Source organism: Pristiophorus japonicus, chromosome 13, assembly GCF_044704955.1.
Source record: "Pristiophorus japonicus isolate sPriJap1 chromosome 13, sPriJap1.hap1, whole genome shotgun sequence".
Taxonomy (NCBI): domain Eukaryota; kingdom Metazoa; phylum Chordata; class Chondrichthyes; family Pristiophoridae; genus Pristiophorus; species Pristiophorus japonicus.
In genome coordinates, this window is record NC_091989.1 from 88066186 (window position 1) to 88091870 (window position 25685).

Here is a 25685-nt window from a genome sequence, read left to right on the forward strand (position 1 = left end):
ATTGACCCTCCTACAGAAACAGTCGATTTACCCTTCTGCAGAAACAGTCTATTTACCATCCTACAGAAACAGTCTATTGACCCTCCTACAGAAACAGTCGATTTACCCTTCTGCAGAAACAGTCGATTTACGCTCCTTCAGAAACATTCTATTTACCTTCCGACAGAAACAATCTATTTACCATCCGACAACAACAGTCTATTTACCCTCCTACAGAAACAGTCTATTTGCCGTCCGACAGACATAGTCTGTCTGCCCTCCGACAGACATAGTAAATCTGCCCTCCGACAGAAACAGTCTATTTACACTCCTACAGAAACAGTCTATTTCACCTGCGACATAAACAGTCGTCCGACAGAAACAGTCTATTTACGCTCCGACAGAAACAGTCCATTTACCCTTCTGCAGAAACAGTCGATTTACCCTCCGACAGAAACAGTCTACTTACCCTCCGACAGAAATAGTCTATTTACCTCCGACGGAAACAGTCTATTTACCCTCCGACAGACACAGTCTATTTCCCCACCGCCATAAATAGTCTATTTACCCTCCGACAGAAACAGTCTATTTGCCCTCCGACAGAAACAGTCTATTTACCTCCTACAGAAACAGTCGATTTACCCTCCGACAGAAATAGTCTATTTACCCTCCTACAGAAACAGTCTATTTCCCCACCGACATAAATAGTCTATTTACCCTTCGACAGAAAGTCTATTTACGCTCCAACAGAAACAGTCTATTTACCCTCCTACAGAAACAGTCTATTTACCCACCTACAGAAACAGCCTATTTACCTTCCTACAGAAACAGTCTATTTACCCTCCTACAGATACAGTCTATTTACCCTCCGACAGAAACAGTCTATTTACCCTCCTACAGAAACAGTCTATTTCCCCACCGACATAAATAGTCCATTTACCCTTCGACAGAAAGTCTATTTACGCTCCAACAGAAACAGTCTATTTACCCTCCTACAGAAACAGTCTATTTACCCTCCTATAGATACAGTCCATTTAACCTCCTACAGAAATAGTCTATCTGCCCTCCGACAGAAACAGTCTATTTACCCTCCTACAGAAACAGTCTATTTACCCTCCTACAGATACAGTCTATTTGCCCTCCGACAGATATAGTCTATTTACCCTCCTACTGAAACAGTCTATTTACCTTCCTACAGAAACAGTCTGTTTACCATCCTACAGAAACAGTCTATTGACCCTCCAACAGAAATAGTCTATTTACCCTCCTACAGAAACAGTCGATTTACCCTCCTACAGAAACAGTCGATTTACCCTCCTTCAGAAACATTCTATTTACCCTCCGACAGAAACAATCTATTTACCCTCCGATACCCTCCGACAACAACAGTCTATTTACTCTCCCACAGAAACAGTCTATTTACCCTCCTACAGAAACAGTCTTATTTGCCGTCCGACAGACATAGTCTGTCTGCCCTCCGACAGACATAGTCGATCTGCCCTCCGACAGAAACAGTCTATTTACCCTCCTACAGAAACAGTCTATTTCTCCTGCGACATAAACAGTCCATTTACCCTCGGATAGAAACAGTCTATTTACCCTCCGACAGAAACAGTCCATTTACCCTCCTGCAGAAACAGTCTATTTACCTCCTACAGAAACAGTCGATTTACCCTTCTACAGAAACAGTCGATTTATCCTCCGACAGAAACAGTCCATTTACCCTCCTGCAGAAACAGTCTATTTACCTCCTACAGAAACAGTCGATTTACCCTTCTACAGAAACAGTCGATTTACCCTCCGACAGAAACAGTCTATTTACCCTCCGACAGAAACAGTCCATTTACCCTTCTACAGAAACAGTCGATTTACCCTCCGACAGAAACAGTCTACTTACCCTCCGACAGAAATAGTCTATTTACCTCCGACGGAAACAGTCTATTTACCCTTCTGCAGAAACAGTCTATTTCACCTGCGACATAAACAGTCGATTTACCCTCCTACAGAAACAGTCTACTTACCCTCCGACAGAAACAGTCTATTTACCTCCGACAGAAACAGTCGATTTACCCTTCTACAGAAACAGTCTACTTACCCTCCGACAGAAACAGTCTATTTACCTCCGACAGAAACAGTCGATTTACCCTCCTACAGAAACAGTCTACTTACCCTCCGACAGAAACAGTCTATTTACCTCCGACAGAAACAGTCTACTTACCCTCCGACAGAAATAGTCTATTTACCTCCGACAGAAACAGTCTATTTCACCTGCGACATAAACAGTCCATTTCCCCTCCGACAGAAACAGTCGATTTACCCGCCGACAGAAACAGTCTATTTACCCTCCTGCAGAAACAGTCGATTTACCCTCCTATAGAAAGAGTCTATCTACCCTCCGACAGAAACAGTCTATTTACCATCCGACAGAAACATTCTATTTACCCTGCTACAGAAACAGACTATTTACCATCCGACAGAAACATTCTATATACCCTGCTGCAGAAATAGTCCATTCACCCTCCTACAGAAACAGTCGATTTACCCTCATACAGAAACAGTCTATTTACCCTCCTGCAGAAACAGTCTATTTACCCTTCGACAGAAACAGTCTATTTACCCTGCGACAGAAACAATCTATTTACCCTCCGACAGAAACAGTCTATTTCCCCTGCTACAGAAACAGTCTATTTACCCTCCTACAGAAACAGTCTATCTGCCGTCCTGCAGAAACAGTCTATTTACCCTTCGACAGAAACAGTCTATTTACCCTGCGACAGAAACAATCTATTTACCCTCCGACAGAAACAGTCTATTTCCCCTGCTACAGAAACAGTCTATCTGCCGTCCTGCAGAAACAGTCTCTCGGCCTTCCAACAGAAACAGTCTATTTACCCTCCTACAGAAACAGTCTATTTACCCTCTTACAGAAACAGTCTTTTTACCCTCCTGCAGAAACAGTCCATTTAGCCTCCTACAGAAACAGACTATTTACCCTCCTACAGAAACAGTCTCTCGGCCTTCCAACAGAAACAGTCTATTTACCCTCCTACAGAAACAGTCTATTTACCCTCTTACAGAAACAGTCTTTTTACCCTCCTGCAGAAACAGTCCATTTAGCCTCCTACAGAAACAGACTATTTACCCTCCGACAGAAACAGTCTATTTACCCTCCGACAGAAAGAGTCCATCTACCTTCCTACAGAAACAGTCTAGTTACCCTCCTACAGAAACAGTCTATTTACCCTCCTACAGAAACAGTCTATCTGCCGTCCTGCAGAAACAGTCTCTCGGCCTTCCAACAGAAACAGTCTATTTACCCTCCTACAGAAACAGTCTATTTACCCTCTTACCGAAACAGTCTTTTTACCCTCCTGCAGAAACAGTCTATTTACCCTTCGACAGAAACAGTCTATTTACCCTGCGACAGAAACAATCTATTTACCCTCCGACAGAAACAGTCTATTTCCCCTGCTACAGAAACAGTCTATTTACCCTCCTACAGAAACAGTCTATCTGCCGTCCTGCAGAAACAGTCTATTTACCCTTCGACAGAAACAGTCTATTTACCCTGCGACAGAAACAATCTATTTACCCTCCGACAGAAACAGTCTATTTCCCCTGCTACAGAAACAGTCTATCTGCCGTCCTGCAGAAACAGTCTCTCGGCCTTCCAACAGAAACAGTCTATTTACCCTCCTACAGAAACAGTCTATTTACCCTCTTACAGAAACAGTCTTTTTACCCTCCTGCAGAAACAGTCCATTTAGCCTCCTACAGAAACAGACTATTTACCCTCCTACAGAAACAGTCTCTCGGCCTTCCAACAGAAACAGTCTATTTACCCTCCTACAGAAACAGTCTATTTACCCTCTTACAGAAACAGTCTTTTTACCCTCCTGCAGAAACAGTCCATTTAGCCTCCTACAGAAACAGTCTATTTACCCTCCGACAGAAAGAGTCCATCTACCTTCCTACAGAAACAGTCTAATTACCATCCGACAGAAAGAGTCTATTTACCCTTCTACAGAAACAGTCTATTTACGCTCCGACAGAAACATTCTATTTACCCTGCTACAGAAACAGTCTATTTACCTCCGACAGAAACAGTCGATTTACCCTCCTGCAGAAACAGTCTATTTACCTCCGACAGAAACAGTCGATTTACCCTCCTACAGAAACAGTCGATTTACCCACCGACAGAAAGAGTCTATCTACCCTCCGACAGAAACAGTCTATTTACCCTGCTACAGAAACAGACTATTTACCATCCGACAGAAACATTCTATATACCCTGCTGCAGAAATAGTCTATTCACCCTCCTACAGAAACAGTCGATTTACCCTCCTGCAGAAACAGTCTATTTACCCTTCGACAGAAACAGTCTATTTACCCTCCTACAGAAACAGTCTATCTGCCGTCCTGCAGAAACAGTCTCTCGGCCTTCCAACAGAAACAGTCTATTTACCCTTCGACAGAAACAGTCTATTTACCCTGCGACAGAAACAATCTATTTACCCTCCGACAGAAACAGTCTATTTCCCCTGCTACAGAAACAGTCTATCTGCCGTCCTGCAGAAACAGTCTCTCGGCCTTCCAACAGAAACAGTCTATTTACCCTCCTACAGAAACAGTCTATTTACCCTCTTACAGAAACAGTCTTTTTACCCTCCTGCAGAAACAGTCCATTTAGCCTCCTACAGAAACAGACTATTTACCCTCCGACAGAAACAGTCTATTTACCCTCCGACAGAAAGAGTCCATCTACCTTCCTACAGAAACAGTCTAGTTACCCTCCTACAGAAACAGTCTATTTACCCTTCTACAGAAACAGTCTATATACCTCCGACAGAAACAGTCTAATTACCATCCGACAGAAAGTCTATTTACCCTCCGACAGACACAGTCTATTTGCGCTCCGACAGAAACATTCTATTTACCCTGCTACAGAAACAGTCTATTTACCTCCGACAGAAACAGTCGATTTACCCTCCTGCAGAAACAGTCTATTTACCTCCGACAGAAACAGTCGATTTACCCTCCTACAGAAACAGTCGATTTACCCTCCGACAGAAAGAGTCTATCTACCCTCCGACAGAAACAGTCTATTTACCCTCCTACAGAAACAGACTATTTACCCTGCTACAGAAACAGACTATTTACCATCCGACAGAAACATTCTATATACCCTCCTGCAGAAACAGTCCATTTACCCTTCGACAGAAACAGTCTATTTACCCTGCTACAGAAACAGTCTCTCGGCCTTCCAACAGAAACAGTCTATTTCCCCTCCTACAGAAACAGTCTATTTACCCTCTTACAGAAACAATCTTTTTACCCTCCTGCAGAAACAGTCCATTTAGCCTCCGACAGAAACAGTCTATTTATCCTCCTACAGAAACAGACTATTTACCCTCCGACAGAAACAGTCTATTTACCCTCCGACAGAAAGAGTCCATCTACCTTCCTGCAGAAACAGTCTAGTTACCCTCCGACAGAAACAGTCTATTTACCCTTCTACAGAAACAGTCTAATTACCATCCGACAGAAAGAGTCTATTTACCCTCCGACAGACACAGTCTAGTTACCCTCCGACAGAAACAGTCTATATCCCCACCGACATAAATAGTCTATCTACCCTTCGACAGAAACAGTCTATTTACCTCCGACAGAAACAGTCTACTTACCCTCCGACGGAAACAGTCGATTTACCATCCGACAGAAACAGTCTATTTACGCTCCAACAGAAAGTCTATTTACCCTCCTACAGAAACAGTCTATTTACCCTCCTACAGATACAGTCCATTTAACCTCCTACAGAAATAGTCTATCTGCCCTCCGACAGAAACAGTCTATTTACCCTCCGACAGAAACAGTAATTTTACCCTCCTACAGATACAGTCTATTTACCCACCTACAGAAACAGTCTATTTACCATCCTACAGAAACAGTCTATTGACCCTCCTACAGAAACAGTCGATTTACCCTTCTGCAGAAACAGTCGATTTACCATCCTACAGAAACAGTCTATTGACCCTCCTACAGAAATAGTCTATTTACCCTCCTACAGAAACAGTCGATTTACGCTCCTACAGAAACAGTCTATTTACGCTCCTTCAGAAACAGTCTATTTACGCTCCTTCAGAAACAGTCTATTTACCCTCCGACAGAAAAAATCTATTTACCCTCCGACAACAACAGTCTATTTACCCTCCGACAGAAACAGTCTATTTACCCTCCGACTGAAACAGTCTATTTACCCTCCTACAGATACAGTCTATTTACCCTCCTACAGAAACAGCCTATTTACCATCCGACAGAAACAGTCTATTTACCCTCCTACAGAAACAGTCGATTTACGCTCCTACAGAAACAGTCTATTTACGCTCCTTCAGAAACAGTCTATTTACCCTCCGACAGAAAAAATCTATTTACCCTCTGACAACAACAGTCTATTTACCCTCCGACAGAAACAGTCTATTTACCCTCCGACTGAAACAGTCTATTTACCCTCCTACAGAAACAGTCTATTTACCCTCCTACAGAAATAGTCCATTTACCCTCCGACAGAAACAGTCTATTTACCCGCCAACAGAAACAGTCTATTTACCTCCGACAGAAACAGTCGATTTACCCTCCTACAGAAACAGTCGATTTACCCTCCTGCAGAAACAGTCTATCTACCCTTCGCCAGAAACAGTCTATTTACCCTCCTACAGAAACAGACTATTTACCATCCGACAGAAACATTCTATTTACCCTCCTACAGAAACAGACTATTTACCATCCGACAGAAACATTCTATATACCCTGCTGCAGAAATAGTCTATTCACCCTCCTACAGAAACAGTCGATTTATCCTCATACAGAAACAGTCTATTTACCCTCCTGCAGAAACAGTCTATTTACCCTTCGACAGAAACAGTCTATTTACCCTGCGACAGAAACAATCTATTTCCCCTGCTACAGAAACAGTCTATTTACCCTCCTACAGAAACAGTCTATCTGCCGTCCTGCAGAAACAGTCTATTTACCCTTCGACAGAAACAGTCTATTTACCCTGCGACAGAAACAGTCTATTTCCCCTGCTACAGAAACAGTCTATTTACCCTCCTACAGAAACAGTCTATCTGCCGTCCTGCAGAAACAGTCTCTCGGCCTTCCAACAGAAACAGTCTATTTACCCTCCTACAGAAACAGTCTATTTACCCTCTTACAGAAACAGTCTTTTTACCCTCCTGCAGAAACAGTCCATTTAGCCTCCTACAGAAACAGACTATTTACCCTCCGACAGAAACAGTCTATTTACCCTCCGACAGAAAGAGTCCATCTACCTTCCTACAGAAACAGTCTAGTTACCCTCCTACAGAAACAGTCTATTTACCCTTCTACAGAAACAGTCTATATACCTCCGACAGAAACAGTCTAATTACCATCCGACAGAAAGAGTCTATTTACCCTCCGACAGACACAGTCTATTTACGCTCCGACAGAAACATTCTATTTACCCTGCTACAGAAACAGTCTATTTACCTCCGACAGAAACAGTCGATTTACCCTCCTGCAGAAACAGTCTATTTACCTCCGACAGAAACAGTCGATTTACCCTCCTGCAGAAACAGTCGATTTACCCTCCGACAGAAAGAGTCTATCTACCCTCCGACAGAAACAGTCTATTTACCCTCCTACAGAAACAGACTATTTACCATCCGACAGAAACATTCTATTTACCCTGCTACAGAAACAGACTATTTACCATCCGACAGAAACATTCTATATACCCTGCTGCAGAAATAGTCTATTCACCCTCCTACAGAAACAGTCGATTTACCCTCCTGCAGAAACAGTCTATTTACCCTTCGACAGAAACAGTCTATTTACCCTGCGACAGAAACAATCTATTTACCCTCCGACAGAAACAGTCTATTTACCCTCCTACAGAAACAGTCTATCTGCCGTCCTGCAGAAACTGTCTCTCGGCCTTCCAACAGAAACAGTCTATTTACCCTTCGACAGAAACAGTCTATTTACCCTGCGACAGAAACAATCTATTTACCCTCCGACAGAAACAGTCTATTTCCCCTGCTACAGAAACAGTCTATTTACCCTCCTACAGAAACAGTCTATCTGCCGTCCTGCAGAAACAGTCTCTCGGCCTTCCAACAGAAACAGTCTATTTCCCCTGCTACAGAAACAGTCTATTTACCCTGCTACAGAAACAGACTATTTACCATCCGACAGAAACATTCTATATACCCTTCGACAGAAACAGTCTATTTACCCTGCGACACAAACAGTCTATTTACCCTGCGACAGAAACAGTCTATTTACCCTGCTACAGAAACAGTCTCTCGGCCTTCCAACAGAAACAGTCTATTTCCCCTCCTACAGAAACAGTCTATTTACCCTCTTACAGAAACAGTCTTTTTACCCTCCTGCAGAAACAGTCCATTTAGCCTCCGACAGAAACAGTCTATTTATCCTCCTACAGAAACAGACTATTTACCCTCCGACAGAAACAGTCTATTTACCCTCCGACAGAAAGAGTCCATCTACCTTCCTGCAGAAACAGTCTAGTTACCCTCCTACAGAAACAGTCTATTTACCCTTCTACAGAAACAGTCTATTTACCTCCGACAGAAACAGTCTAATTACCATCCGTCAGAAAGAGTCTATTTACCCTCCGACAGACACAGTCTAGTTACCCTCCGACAGAAACAGTCTATATCCCCACCGACATAAATAGTCTATCTACCCTTCGACAGAAACAGTCTATTTACGCTCCATCAGAAACAGTCTATCTGCCCTCCGACAGAAACAGTCTATTTCACCTGCGACATAAACAGTCCATTTACCCTCCGACAGAAACAGTGTATTTACCATCCTGCAGAAACAGTCTATTTACCTCCGACAGAAACAGTCTATTTACGCTCCAACAGAAAGTCTATTTACCCTCCTACAGAAACAGTCTATTTACCCTCCTACAGAAATAGTCTATCTGCCCTCCGACAGAAACAGTCTATTTACCCTCCGACAGATACAGTCTATTTACCCACCTACAGAAACAGTCTATTTACCATCCTACAGAAATAGTCTATTTACCCTCCTACAGAAACAGTCGATTTACCCTTCTGCAGAAACAGTCGATTTACCATCCTACAGAAACAGTCTATTGACCCTCCTACAGAAACAGTCGATTTACCCTTCTGCAGAAACAGTCTATTTACCATCCTACAGAAACAGTCTATTGACCCTCCTACAGAAACAGTCGATTTACCCTTCTGCAGAAACAGTCGATTTACGCTCCTTCAGAAACATTCTATTTACCTTCCGACAGAAACAATCTATTTACCATCCGACAACAACAGTCTATTTACCCTCCTACAGAAACAGTCTATTTGCCGTCCGACAGACATAGTCTGTCTGCCCTCCGACAGACATAGTAAATCTGCCCTCCGACAGAAACAGTCTATTTACACTCCTACAGAAACAGTCTATTTCACCTGCGACATAAACAGTCGTCCGACAGAAACAGTCTATTTACGCTCCGACAGAAACAGTCCATTTACCCTTCTGCAGAAACAGTCGATTTACCCTCCGACAGAAACAGTCTACTTACCCTCCGACAGAAATAGTCTATTTACCTCCGACGGAAACAGTCTATTTACCCTCCGACAGACACAGTCTATTTCCCCACCGCCATAAATAGTCTATTTACCCTCCGACAGAAACAGTCTATTTGCCCTCCGACAGAAACAGTCTATTTACCTCCTACAGAAACAGTCGATTTACCCTCCGACAGAAATAGTCTATTTACCCTCCTACAGAAACAGTCTATTTCCCCACCGACATAAATAGTCTATTTACCCTTCGACAGAAAGTCTATTTACGCTCCAACAGAAACAGTCTATTTACCCTCCTACAGAAACAGTCTATTTACCCTCCTACAGCTACAGTCCATTTAACCTCCTACAGAATTAGTCTATCTGCCCTCCTACAGAAACAGTCTATTTACCCTCCTACAGAAACAGACTATTTACCCTCCTACAGAAACAGTCTATTTACGCTCCTTCAGAAACAGTCTATTTACCCTCTGACAACAACAGTCTATTTACCCTCCGACTGAAACAGTCTATTTACCCTCCTACAGAAACAGTCTATTTGCCGTCCGACAGACATAGTCTATCTGCCCTCCGACAGAAACAGTCTATTTACCCTCCGACAGAAACAGTCTATTTACCCTCCGACTGAAACAGTCTATTTGCCGTCCGACAGACATAGTCTATCTGCCCTCCGACAGAAACAGACTATTTACCCTCCTACAGAAACAGTCTATTTACCCTCCTACAGATACAGTCTATTTACCCTCCTACAGAAACAGCCTATTTACCCTCCTACAGAAATAGTCTATTTACCCTCCTACAGAAACAGTCGATTTACGCTCCTACAGAAACAGTCTATTTACGCTCCTTCAGAAACAGTCGATTTACGCTCCTACAGAAACAGACTATTTACCCTCCTACAGAAACAGTCTATTTACCCTCCTACAGATACAGTCTATTTACCCTCCTACAGAAACAGCCTATTTACCCTCCTACAGAAATAGTCTATTTACCCTCCTACAGAAACAGTCGATTTACGCTCCTACAGAAACAGTCTATTTACGCTCCTTCAGAAACAGTCGATTTACGCTCCTACAGAAACAGTCTATTTACGCTCCTTCAGAAACAGTCTATTTACCCTCCGACAGAAAAAATCTATTTACCCTCCGACAGAAACAGTCTATTTACCCTCCTACAGAAACAGTCTATTTACCCTCCTACAGAAACAGTCTATTTGCCGTCCGACAGACATAGTCTATTTACCCTCCGACAGAAACAGTCTATTTACCATCCGACTGAAACAGTCTATTTGCCGTCCGACAGACATAGTCTATCTGCCCTCCTACAGAAACAGTCTATTTACCCTCCGACAAAAACAGTCTATTTACCCTCCTACAGAAACAGTCTATTTCACCTGCGACATAAACAGTCCATTTCCCCTCCGACAGAAACAGTCTATTTGCCGTCCGACAGAAACAGTCTATTTACCCTCCTACAGAAACAGTCTATTTGCCGTCCGACAGACATAGTCTATCTGCCCTCCTACAGAAACAGTCTATTTACCCTCCTGCAGAAACAGTCGATTTACCCTCCTACAGAAACAGTCGATTTACCCGACGACAGAAAGAGTCTATCTACCCTCCGACAGAAACAGTCTATTTACCCTCCTACAGAAACAGACTATTTACCATCCGACAGCAACATTCTATTTCCCCTGCTACAGAAACAGTCTATTTACCCTCCTACAGAAACAGTCTATCTGCCGTCCTGCAGAAACAGTCTATTTACCCTCCTACAGAAACAGTCTATTTACCCTCCTACAGAAACAGTCTATTTATCCTCCTACAGAAACAGACTATTTACCCTCCGACAGAAACAGTCTATTTACCCTCCGACAGAAAGAGTCCATCTACCTTCCTACAGAAACAGTCTAGTTACCCTTCTACAGAAACAGTCTAATTACCATCCGACAGAAAGAGTCTATTTACCCTCCGACAGACACAGTCTATTTACGCTCCGACAGAAACATTCTATTTACCCTCCTACAGAAACAGTCTATTTACCCTCCGAAAGATACAGTCTATTTACCCTCCGACAGAAACAGTCGATTTACCCTTCTGCAGAAACAGTCTATGTACCCTTCGACAGAAACAGTCTATTTACGCTCCTTCAGAAACAGTCTATTTACCCTCCGACAGAAACGAACTATTTACCCTCCTACAGAAACAGTCTATTTACCCTCCTACAGATACAGTCTTTTTGCCCTCCGACAGATACAGTCTATTTGCCCTCCGACAGATACATTCTATTTACCCTCCTACAGAAACAGTCGATTTACCCTTCTGCAGAAACAGTCTATCTACCCTTCGACAGATAGTCTATTTACCCTCCTACAGAAACAGTCTATTTACCCTCCTACAGATACAGTCTATTTGCCCTCCGACAGCTAGTCTATTTACCCTCCTACAGAAACAGTCTATTTACCCTCCTACAGAAACAGCCTATTTACCTTCCTGCAGAAACAGTCTATTTACCATCCTACAGAAACAGTCGATTTACCCTCCGACAGGAACAGTCGATTTACCCTCCTACAGAAACAGTCTATTTACGCTCCTTCAGAAACAGTCTATTTACCCTCCGACAGAAAAAATCTATTTACCCTCTGACAACAACAGTCTATTTACCCTCCCACAGAAACAGTCTATTTACGCTCCTTCAGAAACAGTCTATTTACCCTCCGACAGAAAAAATCTATTTACCCTCTGACAACAACAGTCTATTTACCCTCCCACAGAAACAGTCTATCTACCCTCCGACAGAAACAGTCTATTTACCCTACGACAGAAACAGTCTATCTGCCGTCCTGCAGAAACAGTCTCTCGGCCCTCCGACAGAAACAGTCTATTTACCCTCCTACAGAAACAGTCTATTTACCCTCTTACAGAAACAGTCTTTTTACCCTCCTGCAGAAACAGTCCATTTAGCCTCCGACAGAAACAGTCTATTTATCCTCCTACAGAAACAGACTATTTACCCTCCGACAGAAACAGTCTATCTGCAGTCCTGCAGATACAGTCTCTCGGCCCTCCAACAGAAACAGTCTATTTACCCACCTACAGAAACAGTCTATTTACCCTCTTACAGAAACAGTCTTTTTACCCTCCTGCAGAAACAGTCCATTTAGCCTCCGACAGAAACAGTCTATTTAGCCTCCGACAGAAAGAGTCCATCTACCTTCCTACAGAAACAGTCTATTTACCCTCCGACAGATACAGTCTATTTGCCCTCCTACAGAAACAGCCTATTTACCTTCCTACAGAAACAGTCTATTGACCCTCCTACAGAAACAGTCTATTGACCCTTCGACAGAAACAGTCTATTTACGCTCCTTCAGAAACAGTCTATTTACCCTCCTACAGAAACAGTCTATCTACCCTTCGACAGAAACAGTCTATTTACGCTCCTTCAGAAATAGTCTATTTACCCTCCGACAGAAACAATCTATTTACCCTACGACTGAAACAGTCTATTTACAATCCTACAGAAACAGTCTATTTACCCTCCTACAGAAACAGTCTATTTACCCTCCTGCAGACATAGTCTGTCTGCCCTCCGACAGACATAGTCTATTTCACCTGCGACATAAACAGTCCATTTACCCTCCGACAGAAACAGTCTATTTACCATCCGACAGACACAGTCTATTTACCATCCGACGGACACAGTCTAGTTACCCTCCGACAGAAACAGTCTATTTACCCTCCTACAGTAACAGTCTATTTCCCCACCGACATAAATAGTCTATTTACCCTTCGACAGAAAGTCGCTTTACGCTCCAACAGAAACAGTCTATTTACCCTCCTACAGAAACAGTCTATTTACCCTCCTATAGATACAGTCCATTTAACCTCCTACAGAAATAGTCTATCTGCCCTCCGACAGAAACAGTCTATTTACCCTCCTACAGAAACAGTCTATTTACCCTCCTACAGATACAGTCTATTTGCCCTCCGACAGATACAGTCTATTTACCCTCCTACAGAAACAGTCTATTTACCCTTCAGCAGAAACAGTCTATTTACCCTCCTACAGATACAGCCTATTTGCCCTCCGACAGATACAGACTATTTGCCCTCCGACAGAAACAGTCCATTTAACCTCCTACAGAAACGGTTTATTTACCCTCCTACAGATACAGTCTATTTACCCTCCGACAGAAACAGTCTATTTACCCTACGACTGAAACAGTCTCTTTACCATCCTACAGAAACAGTCTATTTACCCTCCTACAGAAACAGTCTATTTACCCTCCTACAGAAATAGTCTATTTGCCCTCCGACAGAAACAGTCTATTTCCCCACCGACATAAATAGTCTATTTACCCTTCGACAGAAAGTCTATTTACGCTCCAACAGAAACAGACTATTTACCCTCCGACAGATACAGTCTATTTGCCCTCCGACAGATACAGTCTATTTACCCTCCTACAGAAACAGTCTATTTACCCACCTACAGAAACAGTCTATTTACCATCCTACTGAAATAGTCTATTTACCATCCTACAGAAACAGTCGATTTACCCTTCTGCAGAAACTGTCGATTTACCCTCCTGCAGAAACAGTCGATTTACCCTCCTACAGAAATAGTCTATTTCCCCTCCTACAGAAACAGTCTATTTACGCTCCTTCAGAAACAGTCTATTTACCCTCCGACAGAAAAAATCTATTTACCCTCTGACAACAACAGTCTATTTACCCTCCCACAGAAACAGTCTATTTACCCTCCTACAGATACAGTCTATTTACCCTCCGACAGAAACAGTCTATTTACCCTACGACTGAAACAGTCTATTTACCATCCTGCAGAAACAGTCTATTTACCCTCCTACAGAAACAGTCTATTTACCCTCCTACAGAAATAGTCTATTTGCAGTCCGACAGACATAGTCTATCTGCCCTCCGACAGAAACAGTCTATTTACCCTCCTACAGAAACAGTCTATTTACCTTCCGACAGAAACAGTCTATTTACCCTCCTACAGAAACAGTCTATTTCACCTGCGACATAAACAGTCCATTTCCCCTCCGACAGAAACAGTCTATTTACCCGCCGACAGAAACAGTCTATTTACCCTCCTGCAGAAACAGTCTATTTTCCCTCCTACAGAAACAGACTATTTACCATCCGACAGAAACATTCTATTTACCCTGCTACAGAAACAGTCTATTTACCTCCGACAGAAACAGTCTAATTACCATCCGACAGAAACAGTCTATTTACCCTCCGACAGACACAGTCTAGTTACCCTCCTGCAGAAACAGTCTATTTACCCTCCTGCAGAAATAGTCTATCTGCCCTACGACAGAAATAGTCTATCTGCCCACCGACACAAACAGTCTATTTACCCTCCTACAGAAACAGTCCATTTACCCTCCTACAGATACAGTCTATTTGCCCTCCGACAGATACAGTCTATTTACCCTCCTACAGATACAGCCTATTTGCCCTCCGACAGATACAGACTATTTGCCCTCCGACAGAAACAGTCCATTTAACCTCCTACAGAAACGGTTTATTTACCCTCCTACAGATACAGTCTATTTACCCTCTGACAGATACATTCTATTTACCCTCCTACAGAAACAGTCGATTTATCCTCCTACAGAAATAGTCAATTTACCCTCCTATAGAAACAGTCTATTTACCCTCCGACAGAAACAATCTATTTGCCCTCCTACAGAAATAGTCTATTTACCCTCCTACAGAAATAGTGTATTTGCCCTCCTACAGAAATAGTCTATTTGCCCTCCGACAGACATAGTCTATCTGCCCTCCGACAGACATAGTCTATCTGCCCTCCGACAGACATAGGCTATCTGCCCTCCGACAGGAACAGTCTATTTACCATCCTACAGAAACAGTCTATTTCATCTGCGACATAAACAGTCCATTTACCCTCTGACAGAAACAGTCTATTTACCCTCCTACAGAAATAGTCTATTTACCCTCCGACAGAAACAGTCTATTTACCCTCCGACAGAAAGAGTCTATCTACCCTCCGACAGAAATAGTCCATCTACCTTCCTACAGAAATAGTCCATCTACCTTCCTGCAGAAACAGTCGATTTACCCTCCGACAGAAACAGTTTATTTACCCTCCGACAGAAATAGTCCATCTACCTTCCTACAGAAACAGTCCAGTTACCCTCCTACAGAAACAGTCTATTTACCTCCGACAGAAACAGTCTAATTACCAATAGTCCATCTACCTTCCTACAGAAACAGTCCAGTTACCCTCCTACAGAAACAGTCTATTTACCTCCGACAGAAACAGTCTAATTACCATCCGACAGAAAGAGTCTATTTACCCTCCGACAGACACAGTCTATTTACGCTCCTACAGAAACAGTCTATTTACCCTCCTACAGAAACAGTCTATTTACCCTCCTAAAGATACAGTCTATTTACCCTCTGACAGATACATTCTATTTACCCTCCTACAGAAACAGTCGATTTATCCTCCTACAGAAATAGTCAATTTACCCTCCTATAGAAACAGTCTATTTACCCTCCGACAGAAACAATCTATTTACCCTCCGACAACAACAGTCTATTTACCCTCCTACAGAAACAGTCTATTTACCCTCCTACAGATACAGTCTATTTACCCTCCGACAGAAACAGTCTATTTACCCTATGACTGAAACAGTCTCTTTACCATCCTACAGAAACAGTCTATTTCCCCTCCTACAGAAACAGTCTATTTACCCTCCTACAGAAACAGTCTATTTACCCTCCTACAGAAATAGTCTATTTGCCCTCCGACAGACATAGTCTATCTGCCCTCCGACAGTCATAGTCTATCTGCCCTCCGACAGACATAGTCTATCTGCCCTCCGATAGACATAGTCTATCTGCCCTCCGACAGACATAGTCTATCTGCCCTCCGACAGACATAGTCTATCTGCCCTCCGACAGGAACAGTCTATTTACCATCCTACAGAAACAGTCTATTTCACCTGCGACAGGAAGAGTCTATCTACCCTCCAACAGAAACAGACTATTTACCATCCGACAGAAACATTCTATTTACCCTCCTGCAGAAACAGTCTATTTACCCTCCCACAGAAACAGTCTATTTACCCACCTACAGAAACAGTCTATTTACCCTTCGACAGAAACAGTCTATTTACACTCCTTCAGAAACAGTCTATCTGCCCTCTGACAGAAACTGTCGATTTACCCTCCTACAGAAACAGTCTATTTACCCTCCGACAGAAACAGTCTATTTACCCTCGTACAGAAATAATCTATTTACCCTCCGACAGAAACAGTCTATTTACCCTCCGACAGAGTCTATTTACCCTCCTACAGAAACAGTCTATCTACACTCCTACAGAAACAGTCTATTTACCCTCTGACAGAATCAGTCTATTTACCCTCTGTCAGAAACAGTCTATTTACCCTCCGTCAGAAACAGTCTATTTACCCTCCAACAGAAACAGTTAATTTACCCTCTGACAGAAACAGTCTATTTACCCTCCTGCAGAAACAGTCTATTTACCCTCCTACAGAAACAGTCTATTTACCCTCCGACATAAATAGTCTTTCTCCCCTCCTACAGAAACAGTCTATCTGCACTCCTACAGAAACAGTCTATTTACCCTCTGACAGAATCAGTCTATTTACCCTCTGTCAGAAACAGTCTATTTACCCTCCGTCAGAAACAGTCTATTTACCCTCCAACAGAAACAGTTAATTTACCCTCTGACAGAAACAGTCTATTTACCCTCCTGCAGAAACAGTCTATTTACCCTCCTACAGAAACAGTCTATTTACCCTCCGACATAAATAGTCTTTCTCCCCTCCTACAGAAATAGTCCATCTACCCTCCTACAGAAACAGCCGATTTACCCTCCTACAGAAACAGCCGGTTTATCCTCCTACAGAAACAGTCTATTTACCCTCCTACAGAAACAGTCTATTTAAACTTCTTCAGAAACAGTCTATTTACCCTCCGTCAGAAACAGTCTATTTACCCTCCGACAGAAACAGTTTATTTACCCTCTGACAGAAACAGTCTGTTTATCCTCCGACAGAAACAGTCTATTTCCCCTCCTACAGAAACAGTCTATTTCCCCTCCTGTAGAAACAGTCTATTTGCACTCCTACAGAAATAGTCTATCTGCCCTCTGACAGAAACAGTCTATTTACCATCTGACAGAAGCAGTCTATTTACCCTCCTACAGAAACAGTCTATTTATCCTCCGACAGAAACAGTCTATTTACCCTCCGACAGAAAAGGAGAATATTTGATTTCCTACAGACCCGGCCAATGTCTTCTCTGAACTTTTATCGTTGCACTAAAAATGGCGATGATGATGCCTGCCCCTTTCAGCTGCAGCAGATAACCAAGTCCAACAACTTGATACTTTTCATCCCCCAATGGACGAGCTCTCTTTATCTTGTCTCCATGCACGTGTAGTGGCTAATTCCTAGCAATCTGTATTGTCCCTTTGGTTATTGCCCCTCTCTGCTTGGGTTTCATCTTCTCCCTCAGTTCTATCTCTTTGTACGACTTCCTTTTTTTCTCTTCTCCGCATCAACGCCAACTTGACTTGTGAACACAAATATACAGTGGCCAAACTATGCAATGCCAGCAGCTTTTAGACCAACAGCCGCCAACTTAACCCGCACTAGTCCATACATCATTGTAAGGTTCAAAAATCCACGGCCACATTTTATTGGAACACCCTAAGGGCAAGAAAACTACCATGGAATCGTCCTATACATTTTAAATGAACATTTTTGGCCAAGTAAAATCCTCAGACCAGGGAAATGTGTGGGTGAATACATACATTGTGGAGTCTGGCTCACAAGCGAAACAGAGGCACTGGCCAATGGGGGAAAAGTGTATTCTGGCAGGCCAATCAGGGGTCGAGTCGAGCCTGAAGCAGGGAAATCCTCAACCAATGGGGACTACCTGGCCCAGTTTGAAAATATGACTCACCCCTGATGAATGTGAACCATCATCTACCTAATGGCCCATCAAAGGGGAGGCCCAAACCGATTGACTCCCAGGACTGTTACAATGGACCAGCAGACTTTGAGGCACCAATGTGCACTGAAACAATACCCCTGTCCTCACACCTACCTGTACCTGTGACATCTTCTGATTAAATATTCAAAGCTATCTCCCCGCCCAAACTTACACAATGGACCACCAACTGAGTTTGAGCGCGAAAAGGCCAGAACTAAATTGGATACAAATATATGACCTATAGAACGAGCAGTTGGAGTCAGCTTTTGGAGCAGTTGGAGTCAGCTTTTGGAGCAGTTGGAGTCAGCTTGTGGGAGTTGAGTCAGCTTTTCACTGGGCCCTCGCTCTGAGGAAGGTGTGCTTAACTCCAGCAGCTTTTTGCTTAGGAGCCAACCGAGAGGCAAATAGAAGAAATCGACGCAACATCGAGGAGGAAAACCGAACCGACCAACAACGTAAAACCCACCCCAGAGGGACCCGAGCTGAAATAATTGCCCCCAGAACCCCGGAGTTGGTAGGATTGTGAGTATAGCCCAAACCCCCTCACAGACTCAATTTAGGATAGGAATTGGTAAGAAGGGTGGAAGTGGGAGGTGTGGTTGTGTGTGAGTGGAATGTTGTAACCTCTTATTTTCCCCTTCCCTGTTGCGAGATTTTTCGTGTTGTTGAGTGAGATTGTGCCATTGCTGCTATTTATGCCCTCTTCCTATGCCCTCTATCTTGGTGTTTACTATTCTAAATAAACAACATTAGCCATTTTGTACTCTTACCCACTGTGTCTGCTGCTTCATTACTCACCCATCCCCATAAATCGCACGTACAGAACCCCAGGGGAGTATGGATTCAAACCCACACCCCAAGCTCCCCTTACATCATGGGCAGAAATTCTGTTTCTGCATTCGCCAGCCTGTAATTTTCCACTCATTCAGGTTAATAGAGGCAAAACCATCTCTTCTCTCCAGTGATTAAAATGACACATTACCTCTCCACCTCAGAGATGAAAACATTCATAAAGAAAGAATCCACACATGACACCTTACTATAAGTGCAGCATAGCATATTAATAATTTCACACATCTTAGGGCCCTGAATTGACTTTATCTGTCAGTTAGCATCTCGAAGGCACTCAATAATCCAACTAAGCAATGTGAATATGACCAACGGGCGAAAGTAACTGCTCAGTCTGTTGCTGATCCACACAGACGAGAAGGTCCCAATCTGTACTTGATCTCAGCCAGGGCACTAGTTGGGGAAATGTAATTGATCTCAGACCTGGTGGGCTAGGGAAGGGAAGGGAATGAAAAGAATCAGCCGGGCTTTGTGACCCGAGTCACCAACCGGTTGGAGAGAGTGTATGATTGGATGCCAGTCAGCTGTGGACATAGCTGTGGAGCTTCCAGTGGCAAAATAAACCATTGGCATTCATTGGCTGCCTTGCACATGAAGAATGGCACTTGGGTGAGCTGCCACTGTCCCTTCCTTCTGTACTTTGAGTTGGGAACAGGCATTCTTGGGTGCAAAGACAGGAAAAAGGAAAGAAAGACTTGCTGTGTCAGCTGTGACTGTGGTTTCAAGACCCACTCCAGGGACTTGAACACATAAATCTAGGCTGACACTCCAGTGCAGTACTGAGGGAGTGCTGCACTGTCGGAGATGCTCTCTATTGGATGAGACGTTAAACCGAGGCCCCGTCTGCTCTCTCAGGTGGACGTAAAAGATCCCAGGGCACTATTTCGAAGAAGAGCAGGGGAGTTACCCCCGGTGTCCTGGTTAATATTTATCTCTCAATCAACATAACAAAAACAGATTATCTGGTCATAATCACATTGCTGTTTGTGGGAGCTTGCTGTGTGCAAATTGGATGCTGCGTTTCCCACATTACAACAGTGACTACATTCTAAAAGTACTTCATTGGCTGTAAAGCGCTTTGAGACGTACGGTGGTCGTGCAAGGCACTATATAAATCCAAGTCTTTCACTTTATATAGCGCCTTTCACAACCTCAGGACATCCCAAAGCACTTTACAGCCAATGAAGTACTTCTGAATTGTCGTCACTTTTATTAATGCAGTAAATGGGTCAGTCAACTTGTGCACAGCTAGCGACCACAAACAGCAATGTGATAATGATCAGATAATCTGCTTTTAATTGTTGGTTGAAGGATAAATGTTGGCAAGAACACCAGATCGAACTCCCGTGTGTTTCTTCGAAATAGTGCAGTGGGATCTTTTAAGTCCACCTGAGAGTGAGGAAGACTGCAATTCTGATAGACAAGAGGGACTGCACTTTGGAGGGGAAACTCTCCAAGTAATGACTCAAGCTTGTTATCCAGTAGATTGAGCAAAGAATGGCGCTGATTGTAAAACGGCAGTATTAATGAAGTGAAGTACACTGCGGAGGAAACGTTAATGGTGGGGGTGGGTGTTGATCAGGTAGGAACTCAAATTATACGAATTACAAATAATCTTACCGAGAGAAAATATTACGTGCACGTTGACTTGCCTCAGACACATCGCTGCGGGAAGAGAGAATCAACTCTTGTGCCAGATTGCACTCCTTAATTAATAAGCGATCAGCCTCCATCTGCAGCAGGGTGTCGTACTGTGAAGGTCAGATACAGAAAATCCAAAATGAATAAGTGCACAAAACTGTCAAAATAAAGGCATTCTTAATTCCATATCCATAAATAAGCATATTCTCATCAGAGCGCGCCAACATCAATCAGTGTTAAGCAAAGCAACAGAAGATTCCCGACACAGCAAATTCACACCATTTTCTGGTTTTGCAGAAAATTCAATTTCTCCCTTCAAGCATCGACTCAACTTCCACCTATCAGCGTACTGCACATCAACAGGTAAGCTGAACCATCACCCTGCTGCACCGCAGAAAATTTGGAATTAGTTTGTTCTGCTATGAAGGGTGACTTGGCAGCAGTCACCCCCCCCCCCCCCCCCCCCCCCAATTGCTGTGACCTTTTGCTAGGTGTCAATCCCACAGATGGGTCAGGATGCCACACGGATACACCATCCAAATTTACTGCCAATATGAAGGTTAACACTGGCAATGCTGCTATAAATTTTGACAGAGAGTGTGTTTGGCACCATTTGGGTGTAGTTTTTCTGTCATCTCGCAAATGGGCCAAAGGTGCTGAACATTCTAACCAGCTATTTGGAAAAATCATTCTGCCATATCTACTCCATTCCTTCAGATAACCCAAATTCCACAAGGCCTCCACCAGTGTCCCACCATGCCCTGGGACCTCCAGCAATCTCCCACCATGCCCTAGGACCTCCAGAAATCTCCCACCATGCTCTGGGCCCTCCACCTGTGTCCCACTATGCCCTGGGACCTCCAGCAATCTGCCACCATGTCCTGTGCCCTCCACCAGTGTCCCGCTATGCCGTGGGGCCTCACCGTTGTCCCACCATGCCCTGGGATCTCCAGTATTCTCCCACCATGCCCTGGGCCCTCCACCAGTGTCCCACCATGCCCTGGGATCTCCAGCAATCTCCCACCATGTCCTGGGGCCTCCACCAGTGTCCCACCATGCCCTGGGATTTCCAACAATCTCCCACTATGCTCTGGGATATTCAGCAATCTCCCACCATGCCCTGGGGCCTCCACCAGTGTCCCACCATGCCCTGGGGCCTGCAGCAATCTCGCACCATGCCCTGAGGCCTCCAGTAATCTCCCACCATGCCCTAGGGGCCTCCACCAGTGTCCCACCATGCCCTAGGGGCCTCCACCAGTTTCCCACCATGCCCTGGGCCCTCCACCAGTGTCCCACCATGCTTTGGGGCCTCCACCAGTGTCCCACCATGCCCTGGGACGTCCACTACTATCCCACCATGCCCTGGGGCCTGCAGCAATCTCTCACCATGCCCTGGGATCCCCAGCAATCTCCCACCATGCCTTGGGAGCTCCAACAATCTCCCACCATGCCATGGGGTTCCACTGGTCTCCCAAAGTGGGAGACTGTCTAATTTTTATCCTCCACTAAGTAACAGTAGTGCATTTTATCAAGGAAATAAACTGGAATTGCAGCAGTATCACACTGGTCAGGTTTACAATATATCAGAGTGCATTATGTGGCAGCAAATGCAATGAATGTGAATTTCTGATCTCAGCTGTGGTAGGTAGCACCATGCATGTCTTCAGTAAATTCAGGCTGGGAGGTAAAGAATCAGCCATGGCCGCTGCTACAGATCACTATGCATATGCGCTATGCTGGAAAATATGCGAGTTTTCGAACATTGGATGTGGACACAATCAGCTCAGCTAGGTGTCAGCTGTGGCTCAGGTGGTAGCACTCTCATCTCTGAATCAGAATGGGTTCAAGTCCCACTCCAGAGATTTGAGCACATTATCTCGGATTTAATGAAGCAGCATAGGATGACCACTCTCCAATGAAGAGCAGTACTAGAGCAGCCTAGATAGAAGTGACTGTAAGTAAATATAGTGGCTGAATCCACGGCCTCTATGGGCGCATAAGAGGAGTAATGGCGTCCATAGGGGCCCCGCAAGTTCCGGGTTTAGACATGCACCGCTGGCGCGGGGGGGGGGGGAGAGAGAGAGAGAGTGGGACAGAGAGAGTGGAGGAGAGATAGAGAATGAGAGTGGGGGCAAGGAGAAAGAGAATAGGGGAGAGTGGGGGAGAGTGGGGGAGAGTGTGAGTGTGGGTGACAGAGATAGGGCAGAGAGCGAGAGAGGGGTCTCAAAGAGAGAGAGAGAGAGGCAGAGAGAAACTGGGAGGAGGCAGAGAGAGAGGGCACAGGGAAAGGGGATTGAAGGGGAGAGAGTGAGCGGGACCTCAGGGAGAGGAGGTCTGGAATTTGTTGGGGGGGAATGAGGTAAAGAGCACGGAGAGCACAGTGGGGATGGGGGAAGAACGTGATCCAGGTCTAAAGGGGGGGGGTTGAGGGGGAGAACATGATCCAAATGGTAAGATGTGATCCACACACAATGCCCCATCTATGGCTGGAGGGGTCGCGGTAAGGTCAGGAACTTGTTGGAGACGGTTATGAATCCATGGGGGAGGAATTTGGGCGGGGGAGATGGATGTCAGAAACTTGGGCCGGGTATGAGGGGGGGAGTGAAGGTCAGGAACTTGGATGGGGGGAGATGGGGGCAGGAACTTGTTTGGGGGGGGTGGGAGAAGGTCTTAACCCGAAAGAGTAAGTCGTGTCTGTTCCAAGTGAGCTCTGTTCTGTCTGGAGTCGGCAGTCAGAATGGCTCGAATTCCACGTTGCAAAATCACTGATTACGTAGGCAGGGAGGATCTAATTACACATTCCAGAGAAACTGCTGGGTGTGTCTGATCCTCCAACGGACCAATCAGCAATCAGGTCTTGTGATCAAGGGGACCCAATCAGAGCTTTAGATGTTGCAAACTAACGTGTCCATGAGGGGGTGCTTAGCAGGAGTTGATGCTGATGGTGCTGTTGTTTCACAACAGTATCACCCAGCTGCCCTGTTCAAATGACCACAAATGAAGTAGAATCACAGAATCCTAGAATGATTACTGCACAGGAGGCCATCAGCCCGTCAAACCCGTGCCAGCTCTCTGCAAGAGCACTTCAGCTAGTTCCACTTCCCCGCCCTTTCCCTGTAGCCCTGCAAATATTTTTTCCTTCAGGTACTTATCCAATTCCGTTTTGAAACCCACAATTGAAACTGCCTCCACCACCCTCTCAGGCAGTGCATTCCAGATCCTAACCTCTCGCTGCATAAAAAAGTTTTTCTTCATGTTGCCTTTGGTCCTTCTGCCAATCTGTCCTCTGGTTCTCGACCCTTCTGTCTAGGCTCCTCATGATTTTGAACACCTCTATCAAATCTCCTCTCAACCTTCTCTGCTCTAAGGAGAACACACCAGCTTAGAATCATATAAATTTACAGCACGGAAGGAGGCCATTTCGGCCCATCGTGTCTGCGCCGTCTGACCAAGAGCTATCCAGCCTAATCCTACTTTCCAGGCCTTGGTCCATAGGACTGTAGGTTATGTGCACTTTAAGTGCACATCCAAGTATTTTATTAAATGAGGTGAGGGTTTCTGCCTCTCCCACCCTTTCAGGCAGAGTGTTCCAGACCCCTACCACTCTCTGGGTGAAGACATTTCCCCTCATATCTCCTCTAAACCTCCTACCAATTACTTTAAATCTATGTCCCCTGGTTGTTGACCCCTCTGCCAAGGGAAACAGGTCCTTCCTGTCCATTCTATCCAGGCCCCTCAAAATGTTATACACCTCAATAAGGTCTCCCCTCAGCCTCCTCTGTTCAAAAGAAAACAGACCCAGCATCTCCAATCTTTCCTCATAGCCAAAATTCCCCAGTCCAGGCAACATTCTTGTAAATCTCCTCTGCACCCTTTCCAGTGCAATCACATTCCTGTTCATACCAGCTTCTTCAGTCTATCCACATAACTGAAGTCCCTCATCCCTGGAGCCATTCTTGTAAATCTTTGCTGCACCCTCTCTAAGGCTTTTACATCCTTCCTAAAGTGCAGTGCCCAGAATTGAACCCAATACTCCAGTTGAAGTCGAACCAGTGTTTTATAAAGGTTCATCATAACTTCCTTGCTTTTGTACTCTCGGGGCTAGAAATTGTTCTATTGGCGATAGCGGTAATTTTTCGGCATTTTTTGCCCAAAATACCGTTAAATACCGCTATCTTTTAAAGGCCTAAAATTGGCCAAAAAATGCACCAGACGGTTAAAATCAGAGGATTCGCGATGGAAACTGTGGTCCTCGCCAACTTTAGCGCGAGGCTGATTACCGCTAAAAAGATAGGTCCTGGGAGGGGGAAAACACAAAAAAAATTGCAAAAAACAAAAAAAACACAAAACATTCACAAGACACTTATCTAGCGAATCGCTGAAAAATAATTAAAAAATATTAACTTTAACTTACCTTTTTTGCAGGTCTTTATACTTACCGCTGTATCTCGGCCTGCAACGCAGGCTTTTCTCGGGCATTTTTTTCCGCCCAGAATACGGGTGCGCCAAGCAGCCAATTCAAAGCAATATCGCTTTTTTCTGTCTTGCACGACGGCAGTCCACTTTTCAGCGGTATTT

At 44.3% G+C, this 25685-nt stretch overlaps 1 protein-coding gene across 1 annotated transcript in view; it reads right to left on the minus strand.

The window, feature by feature from the left end:
- Positions 1-25685, minus strand: part of hydin (HYDIN axonemal central pair apparatus protein) — a 1725340-nt gene that overhangs the window by 814953 nt on the left and 884702 nt on the right. Inside the window, 1 exon segment of the mRNA XM_070897728.1 lies at positions 21087-21217. Coding sequence (XP_070753829.1) covers positions 21087-21217 — 131 coding nt within the window.